The sequence below is a fragment of the Rhipicephalus microplus genome, chromosome 5 (assembly GCF_043290135.1).
Source record: "Rhipicephalus microplus isolate Deutch F79 chromosome 5, USDA_Rmic, whole genome shotgun sequence".
Taxonomy (NCBI): domain Eukaryota; kingdom Metazoa; phylum Arthropoda; class Arachnida; order Ixodida; family Ixodidae; genus Rhipicephalus; species Rhipicephalus microplus.
In genome coordinates, this window is record NC_134704.1 from 159,629,708 (window position 1) to 159,642,449 (window position 12,742).

Below are 12,742 nucleotides of genomic sequence, written 5' to 3' on the forward strand. Positions count from 1 at the left end.
AGCAGACTTAGTTATAGCAAGATTGGACTGTGTATGTTTAACGAAAAATTACTCCTTGAAGAATAATTTCAATTCAAGTGTTGAAAACATGATCCTGGCAGTTTTGTTCGATGTAAGCCTTAAAAGGCAATAAGCATTGAATATGCCAACTAGAAAAGCTTGAATTCGCACATTGTTGTTTCGATTCACACTACGCCTGGTGAGATTTTTTGCATTCAAGGAGCAAAGGGTGAAGTACACAAATGTGCAAGCCAATTACAAAGTACCATTTACTGGCTTCTTCTATACAGTGCACCACCTAGCTTAATTATACAACAGTTAATTTAGTATGCCATTGAAACACAGTGTAAAAACGAGAAATTTAAACTCACTGCCATAATACAGAGCAAATAATGTTCATTCCTACTAAAAGAGCAAGCTTATGTCAATAAAAGATGATTGTTAATGAACGTAGGCAACTTTAAAGGAATCGATAGGCATCTGCAAAACAGCCTAGGAACTTCAACCTCAATTAAGCACAAAGACAGCCAAAGAGAGTGAAATTAGTTTCGCAGCATAGGAACCTGGTTCCTTACATAACTACAAAATCTTTCCCAGGACTGCGGTGCCGCGGGAATGCTGGCACCATCTCTTGCACTACTGTGAAACTTCTATACACTGATCTCGAATCAGCCCACGACGAGGAGAAGCCAGGTTGTATGAGAACAGAGTGCAATGCGATGAGGGTGGCTTATCAGTGTATGTGACGCACTTAAGCATAGATGCATAGCCTTTAGTTGAAGGGGACATGCATCACATAAGATGTACGAACAAGGAACAACTTCCCATTCACCTGGAAGCTGCAGAAGCAGTGTAGAACTTACCATGCGCTTGCCAAGCTCGAAGTCCTGAGCAATGCTGCCTCCACGAATGTTGGTTCCAGGTCGGAGGCTCAACGCATTTAGAAGGATTGCATCGAGGTTCAAGAGCTTGGCCTTGGGGTTGCCCTCGAAAGGAGCAGCTCGCAGGAGGTCGGTGCGACCAACAGCCTCCTGCAGGCTGTGCAAACCAAGCTTGGCCAGGTAGCTCCGCACCTGCACACACACCAAGGCAGCGTATGAGAATAACTTGATTTCGTAATACACAACTAGGCTGAGCTAAATAAAGTCTACAGACGTCTGCTCAAGGGGTTTGTAGGACAAAACAAAATGCAATCATATTGCGACAGCGTAGTCTAATGTATGTGAAACAATAAGACAATAACACCTTGAGTATATAATTGTTCATTAAAAGCAAGATTTCTCAATATGCTGCTTGGAGAGAGGCACGATGTTCATTAATGCTTAGCTAGTTATGTGCATTTTTAATAAGGATCAACTGGAGCTGGTTCTGTCAATGAAATATACATCAGTGATGGATCCCTTATTGGTCTATTACATGCAATACTACCGTAATTACTCGAATCTAACGCGCACCTTTTTTCCAGTTAAGCGAGTTCGTAAATCGCATGCGCGTTAGAATCGACTACGAAAAAAAAAAAATGAATACGGTCATTCTATTACCATCGGCATTTCCAAAATGGCCGTCCCCTACATGCGTCGGCATGGCGCGTCGGCCATTTCCGCCTATGTGTTTCCCATGTGCGCACTTCATACATGTGCTGAGAAGTTCGTCATCTTATGGTGCATTAGCATCGACGGCATGGAAGGGCCGAGTCCAACAACTCGACGAGTGCACCACGATGCCGCTTTTAAAAGAAAAGTCATCGCGTGTGCCAAAACGGACGGAAATCGGGCCGCATCGCGGTTGTTCGGAGTTCTTGAAACGTGCGTGCGGGACTGGCGGAAACAAAAGCAGAATATTGTCGACAGCAAAGATTCACGCAAAGGCTTCAGTGGACCCCAGCAGGGTCGATTTCCGCAAATTGAAGAGCTGCTCGGCGAGTATGTGATTGAGCAATGAGCGGCACAGCGGCCCGTGATGACAAAGCTGCTCCAAGTGCAGGCTATGTAGTTAGCCTTAGAAAAAGGGCTAACGCGGAGCCAGTTTAAAGCGAGCAAGTGCTGGCTAACTAACTTTATGAAGAGGAAAGGCTTTTCCCTCAGAAGGCGAACGGACATATGCCAAAAGTTGCTGGAGGAGTAGGACGAAAAGCTTCACAGCTTTCAGAGGCTCGTCCTAAGCTTGCGGCACAACAACGGCTAACTGCTTGGGCAAATCGGGAACGCCGATCAGGCGCCTCTTTACTTCGACATGCCTGGCACGACAACCATCGAGAAGAAGGGGGCGAAGCAAGTTCGCGTGCTGACATCGGGCCACGGTAAAACTAGAGTGACGGCAATGCTCCGTTGCACATCAGATAGGCACAAGCTTCCCCCGTACCTCATATTTAAATGAAAGACGCTGCCGAAAGGAGTCATTTTCCCGAGTGGTGTGATCGTGCGGGCCAACGAAAAAAATGGGTGCGCGCTGCAATCGATGTCTTACTTTTTTTTTCGCCGTGGGAACCGGGTGCGCGTTACAATAGAGGGCGCGGTAGAATCGACTAAATACGGTAATACATATGTTGAAAGTGACCGATTTAATATGTCGCTTATCTTTCTTTACCTTCCCAATATTCCCGGCATATACAGCTCAGTGCCTACATATGTGCCTAATGATTTGAGGCCTACTCTACAGCATTTCCGTTTTATCGGCAATATCCATGCTCAATAAAGCATTTGTTTTCCACAGTATTTGCAACTCATCTTACCTCATTTCTCTGCGATGAAAGAAGCTTGCTCAGTGAGCATATGGTGAAAAAAAGCGCGTTTCCGTATCATGTGAACATTTTGCGCAAAATGCTAAGGTCATGCTCATATTTCTTACTTGTATGAAGCACAGTGATTTACGATTGGTAGCATTTGGAGCTAGAACTTCTAGTACAGTCAACGAAAAGGTGAAACGAGCCCTGGGTGGTGCCTGTTTATTAGCTAACATTTTAAACAGGGAGCATAAGCATTAAGAAACCGGTAGGCAGCAACCGCATTTGCCTGCACAATTGTATGCGTTCAGGAGTAAATTTCCTGCTATGACATAAAAGTATAACTCTAGCTCCCAACCAGTTCTTAAAGCTGTGCTACAACAATGTTTTGTAAATAAAGTAACTGCTACATGTAATTAATTACTAAAAGAAAAGGCAATAGCATTACTATGAGCAATACAGAATAAAAAAGACAATCACATGATCACAAATCCGCTAGTAAATATAAATGGCTACGAGTAATTACTGACAAATAGTAGATTATACAAAGATGTGACAGTAACCCATACAGATAGCAAAGGCCAAGGAAGCATAGGGAAAGTTAGCTGTTGGTTCAAGTAAAATGTAGAAATGATAGCAAAGCGGATATGTAAGAGAATTGTTAGAAACTTTGGGGAAATGTAATGAAAACGGAGTGGTGACAATGAGAATGCGATATATACTTCTTCAGCCAAGAGGAACAGGAAGTTGACCACATGCTCTGGCTTCCCTTCAAACTTCTTTCTGAGCTCGGGGTCCTGCAAGAGAAGCAATATCCAAGCGTAAATGAAAGACTTAAGAAACTGAAACAGCATCTGATCTTTGAAAAGTGATGTTAGTGCAGCATGACCATACCAGATGGCCTACGAACATTACCGATTGTGTGAGGCCAGAAAAAAAAAAAATATTAATAGTAGCGATACCAGTTTTCTATAACGTGCGTAGCTACAGGTATTGACTTAACATTTCACACCTGGCAAATCTTAATATTTAATGCATAATCACTCAACATGCATGCCAATTATGCACAAACTACAATGATGGGTCAGATGTCGACTAGGCTTGTGCGAATAGTGAATTTTAGGTTCGAAGTGAATTCGAAGGGAATAGTAATTTTGGTCCAAAAATTTCTAATCGAATTCTAGTAGTTTATATGACATACATTACATTGAAAAATGGGCATATTTATCATGACCTAGCTAACCTGCACAATTTTTTAAAATTGAAATAAGGCCTCTGGGCAAATGCCATTTTTCTTTGTTCAAAGCAAGTCAAAACAACTTTGAGTAACAGCATATTTTGACTTTCAATAGAATGCAAGTGATAACCTGTAAAATATGTTACATTTAAAATTTACTATGCTTAGAGCCTATAACCTGGTGTAACAAGTTTTTAAGTGTAAAAAAATGATGAATCGATGTAAGGGTAATATGTTTAGTTAAAGGGACCCTGCAACACTTTTTCTAGTAGTCATGAACTGGATTCACTAAAGGAGCTTATTGCTTTACGAATTCACTGCCGCAATAATTTTTAGAATCTGTTAGGTATAAGCGGAGTTACAAAGTATTGCCGCGCGCTGCGGTTGCATCCTCCCTTCTATCATCCCGACAAAAGCACTGGAAGCTAAGCAGGGAGAGATGGCACGAGGGATGAAAATACGGTCGTGTGTGCCTAGTGACCTTGAGCATGTTTTCTCTTTTTTGCCTTCAAATACACTGCTTTTCAGTGCGATTCCATACGAATGCATAGACAAGTTGCGGCCCCAGTAATGACTGACGCGCCATGCTCAAATGAGTCTATTACTGATACAATGGCTGTGATGAGCGATTTTTGAGCTTGTGGCACAACTTGTCGAGAAAAAGAAAAGCAATTTTCAGGTGACTGAGAATTTATTGAGAATTTTCGGCCATGGTTTGTGCAATATTATTTGGCTCACATGTTCTCGGGAGCCTCGACTACCGATCGGCAGCGTTTTCCGACCATGCTGAAAAAGTTTTGCAGCGCCCCTTAGGCTTTGAAAAAAGGCTTTGCTGCAGTGCAAATTTTGTCTGACTAGCTACTTTCACGGCTTAGCGTTTTTACACTGCAGTGAAACCACTTTTACAAAATGTTACATGCGGATTAATTATACAATTATTCGTTCATAGCAAATACTTCGAAATTTTCAATAGTTTAAATTCGAGTCTAAGCGAACTCGAATAGGGTAGTATTTGTTCCAGTATTAAAAGGCTTCGAATATTCTCACAAGCCTAATGTCAACATTTGTTTATGTGGTGTTGAAAAATAAGGTCATCTCTCTTTCAGCTTCTCTGCGCTTAGCAGTGACAGTATATATTTTCATAAATACTCACAAACAATCAGTCAGCCAATGGCAGAGATTCAGTCCATCAGGGACTAGTAGATTATTTTCTTTTTCATGATCCTTTCACACCATGCAGACTGCCAGATAATTTATTTACCTATGCAGTGCTCTTCCTTCATATTGTCAAACAATATGCCTACACCCAGTGATCTGCTACCCTTCTGGTTCATCTTGAATTGATTTGCAAAGCACAAAGTAGAGCATAGATGACCAAGCAGCGGACATAGACAGCACTGACTCTCAAATAACATTTAGGGACGTCCATGCGTGCTGTACCAGTAAATATAAAAACAACCAAGGCCAACTCGCTCAGCTGTCAGTTCTGCTGTTACTCTCCCTCTGCTAGAAAAGCACTACTCCTGGTTTGAATCCAAGACCAGGACAACATTTCTGCCTGCTTCACTCTAAAAAAAAAGTATAAATTTCTGCCTTAATACCTGATACACTACCATCTGTGTATGCCACCCCCTTTACACCCCTTTTATTTTCAAGAGAAGTCATATTTTCATTTACTTTTTGCTACATTTTTCGAATTTCTGTTTATATGCTAGGCTTCTTTTGCAAAAAATAATTACATTTTACCTAAGCTGTAAAATGTTTTAGGCATTTGTTTAGCCTCTCCTGCATGCATATGAAACCAAAATTGAAAGCTGCTAATTTAACATGCAATGTGTACAATCTCACATAACATTTTGTTACATGTTATGCAACGACAATTGATAGCAACATGCCATAAAATCTCACAGAAGCGCTTTGTGATAATGAAAAGCTTTAATTAAGCTTGTGCAAATATCCAAGTGCTTTGAATATTCGAATGAATGCAGTATTCGAGCTCACTTTGAATCAGAGTTAAATTATTTACAATTTCGAATTATTCAGAATGAACGAATAAGTGCATATTAATCACATGCGACACATTGTAAAGGTGGTTTCACTGTAGTGAAGCCCTGCTAAGCCGTGAAAATACATATTCAAGAGGAGATCCACACCGTCGGTAAGCCCCAAATGAAGGTTACAAGAGGATATTACCCTCACATCGATTCAATTTTTATGTTTACAAGCTTGTTATACCAACTTATATACTCCAAGTATGGCAAATATTTAAAATACAATATTTTACACATTATCCCTCGCATTCAAATAAGAGTCAAATCCTGCTACTATCTAAAGTTGTTTCCGCTTTCTTTGATGCAAAAGAATGACATTTGCAAAGGCCTTGTTTCTCTTTTTTAAAAACAAAGGTGCAGGTTTGTGAGGTCACGACAAATATGCCTATTTTTTTTATAATATGCGATATATATATATACTATCCGAATTCGATTGGAAGCTATTTGACCAAAATCACTGTTCGCTTCAAATTTGCTCGAAACCTAAAATTCACTATATGCACAAGCCTAGTTTCAATTACCAAAACATTTTCTCTAGAGGGCAGTGGATGCTTCAGCATTTTTTTTTTCATTCTGCAAAATGTATCAATAGGCCAGCCAATTTATTTATTTATTATTTACAAGTACTGCTGTCCCATGCCTGGGACATTGCAGGAGGGGGTACAGAAAAATCAACGAAAGCACAGAAACAAACAATAGTGCGCACAAATTTATGTGACTAACACATAAAATTTTTCCCGAACTCTACAGTGTTCAGTCTACGCAAAGCACCATCAAGCTTGTTCCAAACTTCCACCACATGCGGAAAAAAAGAGAATTTGAAACAATCCAAACGAGACCTGAAGGGTACAAGGTTCAATGCGTCTGTACTACGTGTTGTACGCGCTGGTATATCAGCGAAAGATAAGGGCGCGTGAACGCAGGTCATTTTGTGTACAATCTTGTGCAACAAGATAATACTTCCACGTGTACAGCGGTGTTCCAGTGAATGAAGAGACAACAAATGAGCATGTGAAGACGGGGAGAAGTCCCGATCATAACGGTTAAAAACGAACCGTGTAGCCTTATTCTGCACAGATTCTAACCTGTTTTTATCTTGCTCAAGATGAGGCGACCCAACCACAGAGGCGTACTCGAGCATCGGTCTCACTAGTGTCTTGTAGGCAGTTAACTTACAATTTTTTGTCGAGTTTTTCAATCTTCGCTTTAAGTAACCAAGTTTCCTTAGAGCTTGACAAGTTATCTGATCAACATTTTTGCCCCATTTAAGGTCATGTGTAAAGGTGATGCCTAAGTATATGAATTCACTCACATGTGCTAGGGTGGACCCATTGTAGTTATAACTGAAACTGAGAGGCTGTTTTTTATTTGAGAAAGTCATAGCTACAGTTTTCTTGTAATTTATGGGCATTTGCCACGTTGAGCTCCAATCGCAGAATAACGAGAATACGTTGTTGAGGACTGACTGGTCTTGAAAGGTAGTAATGCAGTTATACAGTACACAATCATCGGCATACAGACGTATGTTTACAAGGGTTCCAGAGATGACATTAACAACATCATTAATAAATATAATAAACAAGAGAGGCCCTAGCACAGAGCCTGGCGGCACACCGGATGTGATTTCAACAGGGATGACTGCACCTGGTTGAAAGTAACGAACTGAGATCGAGAACGCAAGTAATCCGCAATCCAACCGAGTAATTTAGAATCTTTAAGAAAGGAACTAAGTTTTAGAAGAAGTTTTTTATGGCATACCTTGTCGAAAGCTTTCGAGTAGTCTATGAAAATTGCGTCTGTCTGACCCCTTTTGTTAAGTGATGTGGCAATGTCATGGGTGAATTCTAGAAGCTGCGTTGTTGTAGAAAATCCAGCTCGGAAGCCATGCTGACACCGGGACAGAAGGTTGTTTGCGTCCAAATACTCAACAATATGTTTATGAATGATATGTTCTAGTAGTTTACAGCTTGTTGAAATTGGGGAAATTGGCCTATAATTTGAAATGAGCTGCTTATTGCCAGATTTAAATAACGGGACAACATTAGCTGTCTTCCAAAGTATGGGAACAGTGGCCGACGCAAACGATTTATTAAAAATAACAGTCAAGTAACGAGCGCACCATTCGGAGTACCGCCTCAAGAACGTATTAGGAATGCCATCAGGACCGGAACTTTTAGTCACATCTAATTATAGTATCAAATTTTGAACACCTGAACAAGAGATTGTGATGTCTGGAATTGTAGACTGAACAAAGTTGCAAGCATAATCTGGGATAGTGCCATCATCACGAGAGAAAACGGACTTGAAATAGTTGTTGAAGCTTTCTGCAATAGTGTTAGAATCGGAGCATGATTGGTCATTTATAAGGAAGCAAGACTGAACAGATGACTTCGGGTTAATAGACTTCCAGAATTTGGTCGGGTTTTCTACCATAAACCGTGACAATGTATTGTTGAAATAGAAATTTTTCGCTTCCTGCATTTTCGCCTTCAAAGTACACTTCAAAGAATTAAGCAGTGGTGATCGCGCAGCTGACAAAAGAGGACGACCTTTGCGAAGTCGCTTCACACGGCGAGTTAGTTGAATGATTTCCCGTGTGTACCACGGATGTATTGGATTACGTTTAATGCACTTTTGAGGCACAAACTTTGATATGCACTCCGGCACAATACCATGAAAATGACCAAGGAGTACATTTACATCACTGTGTTCACTGCAAGGAAAAAAAATCTTCAAAACTAGATGCCAGCGTATCGATAATAGAGTTGAATTATGCAATATATAGGCTCTACTATGGTGTTGCCAAGTTCAATGATAAAAACAGGTATGAGAGAGATGTAGTGGCGGGCAGGAATAGGCCAGGAGAAGAAGGAGCAGCGGGTCCCTCTCTTAACGGCTTCCATCCTCGCCTACTCAACTTCCTCATCCCAAGGGGAAGGAAAGGGCAAAGAGTGAAAGGAAACGAACAATGAAGTTAAGAGTGGGGAGAGACTTGTGCCGTTCGTCTGTTATTTCTTTACTATGCATAGTCATGTCCTACCAACATATTTAAGGAGGCAGGCATCGAACCTAGCTAACAGGGGACTAAATTTCTCTCTCAAGCTGTGTTGGAAAGGCTGCACATTGATGAACTCGGGATGCTAAATAGGCAAATAAAAAAAGTTTGGTTTTACTTATGCAATACAATAAGAAAATGCAGCTTATAAAGACAGCCCAAGGTCTGATTGTAGTCAGCATTGGAGTTTGAGACAAATTGAATGCTTTCATTATCACCAGAAAATTTCTCTTCAAATCAGTAAACCTATTTTAGATAGTGACATTTTTGTTGTAAGATCAATTTAATCTGCATAGACGATGAAGGCAGTGTATTACGAGCTAGCGGGAGTACGCCGCCATGGCCCCTGTTTCTATAAGCACTTTTCTCGCATTAAACAGCTATGCTAAGAAGGATAAATGTTTAAAACAGATACTTAGGCATGTAAGATTTGCATGCTGCGTGGCCTACATTAATCCGTGCTACGAAGCAAGACAATTCTACATGAACAGTAACTTACTAAACAGAGGGCAACTGCCTGAAAAAAAATAGCTGGAATCAAACTTTCAGTGTTCTTATCATTTACTTAAATTACCTTATATTTTAATTGCCTAAGCTTTACAAAGAGAGGCATATGTGGCTTTGGATAAAGCTTCTTTCTGCACAGTGGTGACAGTTCCTAAAGAAAGTTGGTTTATGGTGCGAGATGGAGGTTTAATAAAATCACTTAGTGCTGAGCTAAAATGGAAAAAGAACAAACGTTGCCAGAATTCAAGAAAACTGACTGTGGCACAATAGACTAAACATTGAAATACATAAGAGTAGCACTATCTGATGTTCCTGTTTTAAGTATACTTACTGTGAGGCAAAAAGTGGATACAAGAACAAGAAATCGCTCCGAGTTGTCAGTAGACTTGACGAAAATTGTTGGCACTATTTGGATGCAGCTATGAAACTTTGATATGCAGATATTAAACTCTAGAACTCACTGGTAGCAATTTGAGTAAACACATGAAATATAGGCAAAAACAAAAGAGCCAGAGCACACATGCACAAATGAATGAAGACAGCCAATGAAAGTGAGAGATTGAAAAGTTAAGCATGCACCTGTGTTGCTATGCCGACGGGGCAGGTGTTGAGGTGGCACTTGCGCATCATGGTGCAGCCCATGACAATGAGCGGTGCGGTCGAGAAGCCAAACTCATCAGCACCCAAGATTGCAGCCACAATCACGTCAAATCCTGTAAAATTAGAGTACAAGAAAGACAGTTTTTATTAATAGTGCATCACAACTAGAAGAAAAAGTAGTTTACGAACAGCCCTGCACAGAGAATAATTACCAGCATAGTGAGAAACAAAAAGAAACCAGTTCCTTCACATTAACCACTTTACTACCACTGATGAGCATAGTCATAAGATTTTGGAACAAAATCACCAATGAGAACAATACTCAGTACCAATGAAAGTGGTCAAACACGGAACCAATCAAGACTGCAGTTGACTCTCAGCAAATGGAAATCATTTAAATGGAACTGCGGCTTGAACGTAACTGCCTCAAACGAGAAAGCTTAACTCCTGTTATACTGAACTGCACTTAGCGGACGTAACCACAGTTGATTGATATGTGGGATTTAACGTCCCAAAACCACTAGACGTAACCACAGTTGCTGTAAGCGAGACAGAGGCGTTGTCACATGTCTGCAGCATGAACAAATCGGTGCGTGTGTAACAAACACAGTTTTAACTTTAGTCAGAGCTGATGTTGAAAATGCATTGTGCCAATGCATTGTGCAAATGATTATATAAGTTCATGAAATGCACCATCCTGCACAAAATCGATTCCTTTTCAACACATATCTATGCATCTCAGTGACTGCTGTGTTGTGAAGATGGAAGGCTAATTAAAATAGTAAGTCTTCTGTGACAGTGCTTATACACGTAATTTATCTTCCCAAATGTGCATCAACGCCTCCATCGTTGCCACAGTCCAGGTCACATGCTTTTGGTTGCACATTTCTTTGGGAGCCGAGCTGCTCGCGTACAACATGGGGGCCACCATGTCAGTTTATGGCGCTAACAGGGGTTGCCTGCCCCCTTTTACGAAAATGGTCGTTAGCTGATTAACTGTAGTCCCCGTTGTCATGTAACTATGTACAACAGCCTTAATGAGAACAAACAATAATGCCACAGAGAGTATAGTGGATGTTATTAGAAGTAACTGTAATCTCCGATGCTCTATCAACTGAGCTACCACTGCAGCTATGGCCCCGTGCACTTTATGGGGTATATATGTGTCTTAAACGAGGAAGCATCAGTCAGCGCCACTTGTTGCCATGGCGGCAAGTGTGGACCACCTTTCTTGCCTGTTTGGCATCACATAGTACATGATCATACTACATAGTATATGATCATACTACATAGTACATACTACATAGTACATATTACATAGTACATGATCATATTACACATAGTACATGATCATGCGTAACAATATTACGAGATGGCAGCTAACTAATAATACTTCAACACCTTCTCAAGACATTAAGTCTGCTAGAATGAACCTATGAATGATGGGAAGGAGCGTAATCTCAAGGGCTCGCTTAAGAGCTGTTAGACTACTCGTGTGACAAGGGTAAACCGCAATTGGTTGTCTATTTGTATTTTGTAGCCCTATTTACCTTGCAGTAAATGAAACTCCTGTTAAATAGAACATATTCTCCCGGTCCCTTCAAGCTTCATTTAATGATAGTCTACTGTAGAGTCATCACAATTGTGTTTCTTGACACTAGGTGGCCACACTTGTCCATGCTGGGCCATTTGTTTCTTGGCTTTCATCTTATTGCCATGTTTTACTGTATTGCCACATGGTGATGCCACATTTGCAATATATTATTTTTAACACGATTTTCAAAATAAAAGAACCCCATGAAACTGAAAGAGTGGTACAGTTCCAATCAGAAAACAAAAAAGGAGCTCTACAAATTGAGCAAAAAAATTTTCCTGACATTAGGGCATATTCTTCTTAAGGCAGTCAAAGGGTTTAATATTGACAAAATACAGACTATGCTTGTTACAATAAAGTCACATCTGTACGCAAGTGTCTGCATTACATTCGTATTTGCAAAGGAAATTTCTGTGTTTAAAGCCATATTTTACAATTTTTACACATTTATGTTAGTTATACAAAAGCTTAACTTTATGATGACAATGATTATGTAAGGCAATGAAGACAACTTTTGTGTTTCAAACGTTTCATAGCTGTTTTATTCATGTCCTGTCCAATTTTCTTCCATGCTTTCACTCTGCAACAAAGAGTGTAGGAACCCGTGCATACCTGTGCGTATCTGCCCATCGGCCTGCAGGACAATGCGTGAGCGGAGGTCATTCTGGACCAACGTCTGGTGCGTCTCGGCAATGCCCAGCTCCCAAGGCAGGCCGGCGCCCTTGATGCCCGTCCAGCTGCTCGCTCCCGTGCCTCCGTCGTGGCCCGAGATCGTGATATGCTCGGCCTTGCCCTAGGAAGCAGAGCCATGCTGCGCTAAGCTGGCATCTTTGACACACAAAACAGAAACATCAACAGCGAAAAAAAAAATCGCAGCATATCCACGGACTGACGAAATGATGAGTAGGGCAAAGCGTCCGTCTGTCCGTTCGTACATCCGTCTGTCCGTCCAACCGTGGGTCGATCTATCCGTCTG

The 12,742-nt window shown here is 40.9% G+C and overlaps 1 protein-coding gene across 2 annotated transcripts in view; it reads right to left on the minus strand.

The window, feature by feature from the left end:
• Positions 1-12,742, minus strand: part of LOC119174150 (uncharacterized) — a 278,504-nt gene that overhangs the window by 73,701 nt on the left and 192,061 nt on the right. For both annotated transcript variants that reach the window (XM_075896136.1, XM_037424972.2), the window contains exons 25-28: positions 12,379-12,559; positions 10,152-10,285; positions 3,445-3,519; positions 864-1,073 (exon numbers count right to left, since the gene is read on the minus strand). In XM_075896136.1, the coding sequence (XP_075752251.1) occupies positions 864-1,073; positions 3,445-3,519; positions 10,152-10,285; positions 12,379-12,559 (600 nt within the window). The remainder of the gene's footprint in view (positions 1-863; positions 1,074-3,444; positions 3,520-10,151; positions 10,286-12,378; positions 12,560-12,742) is intronic.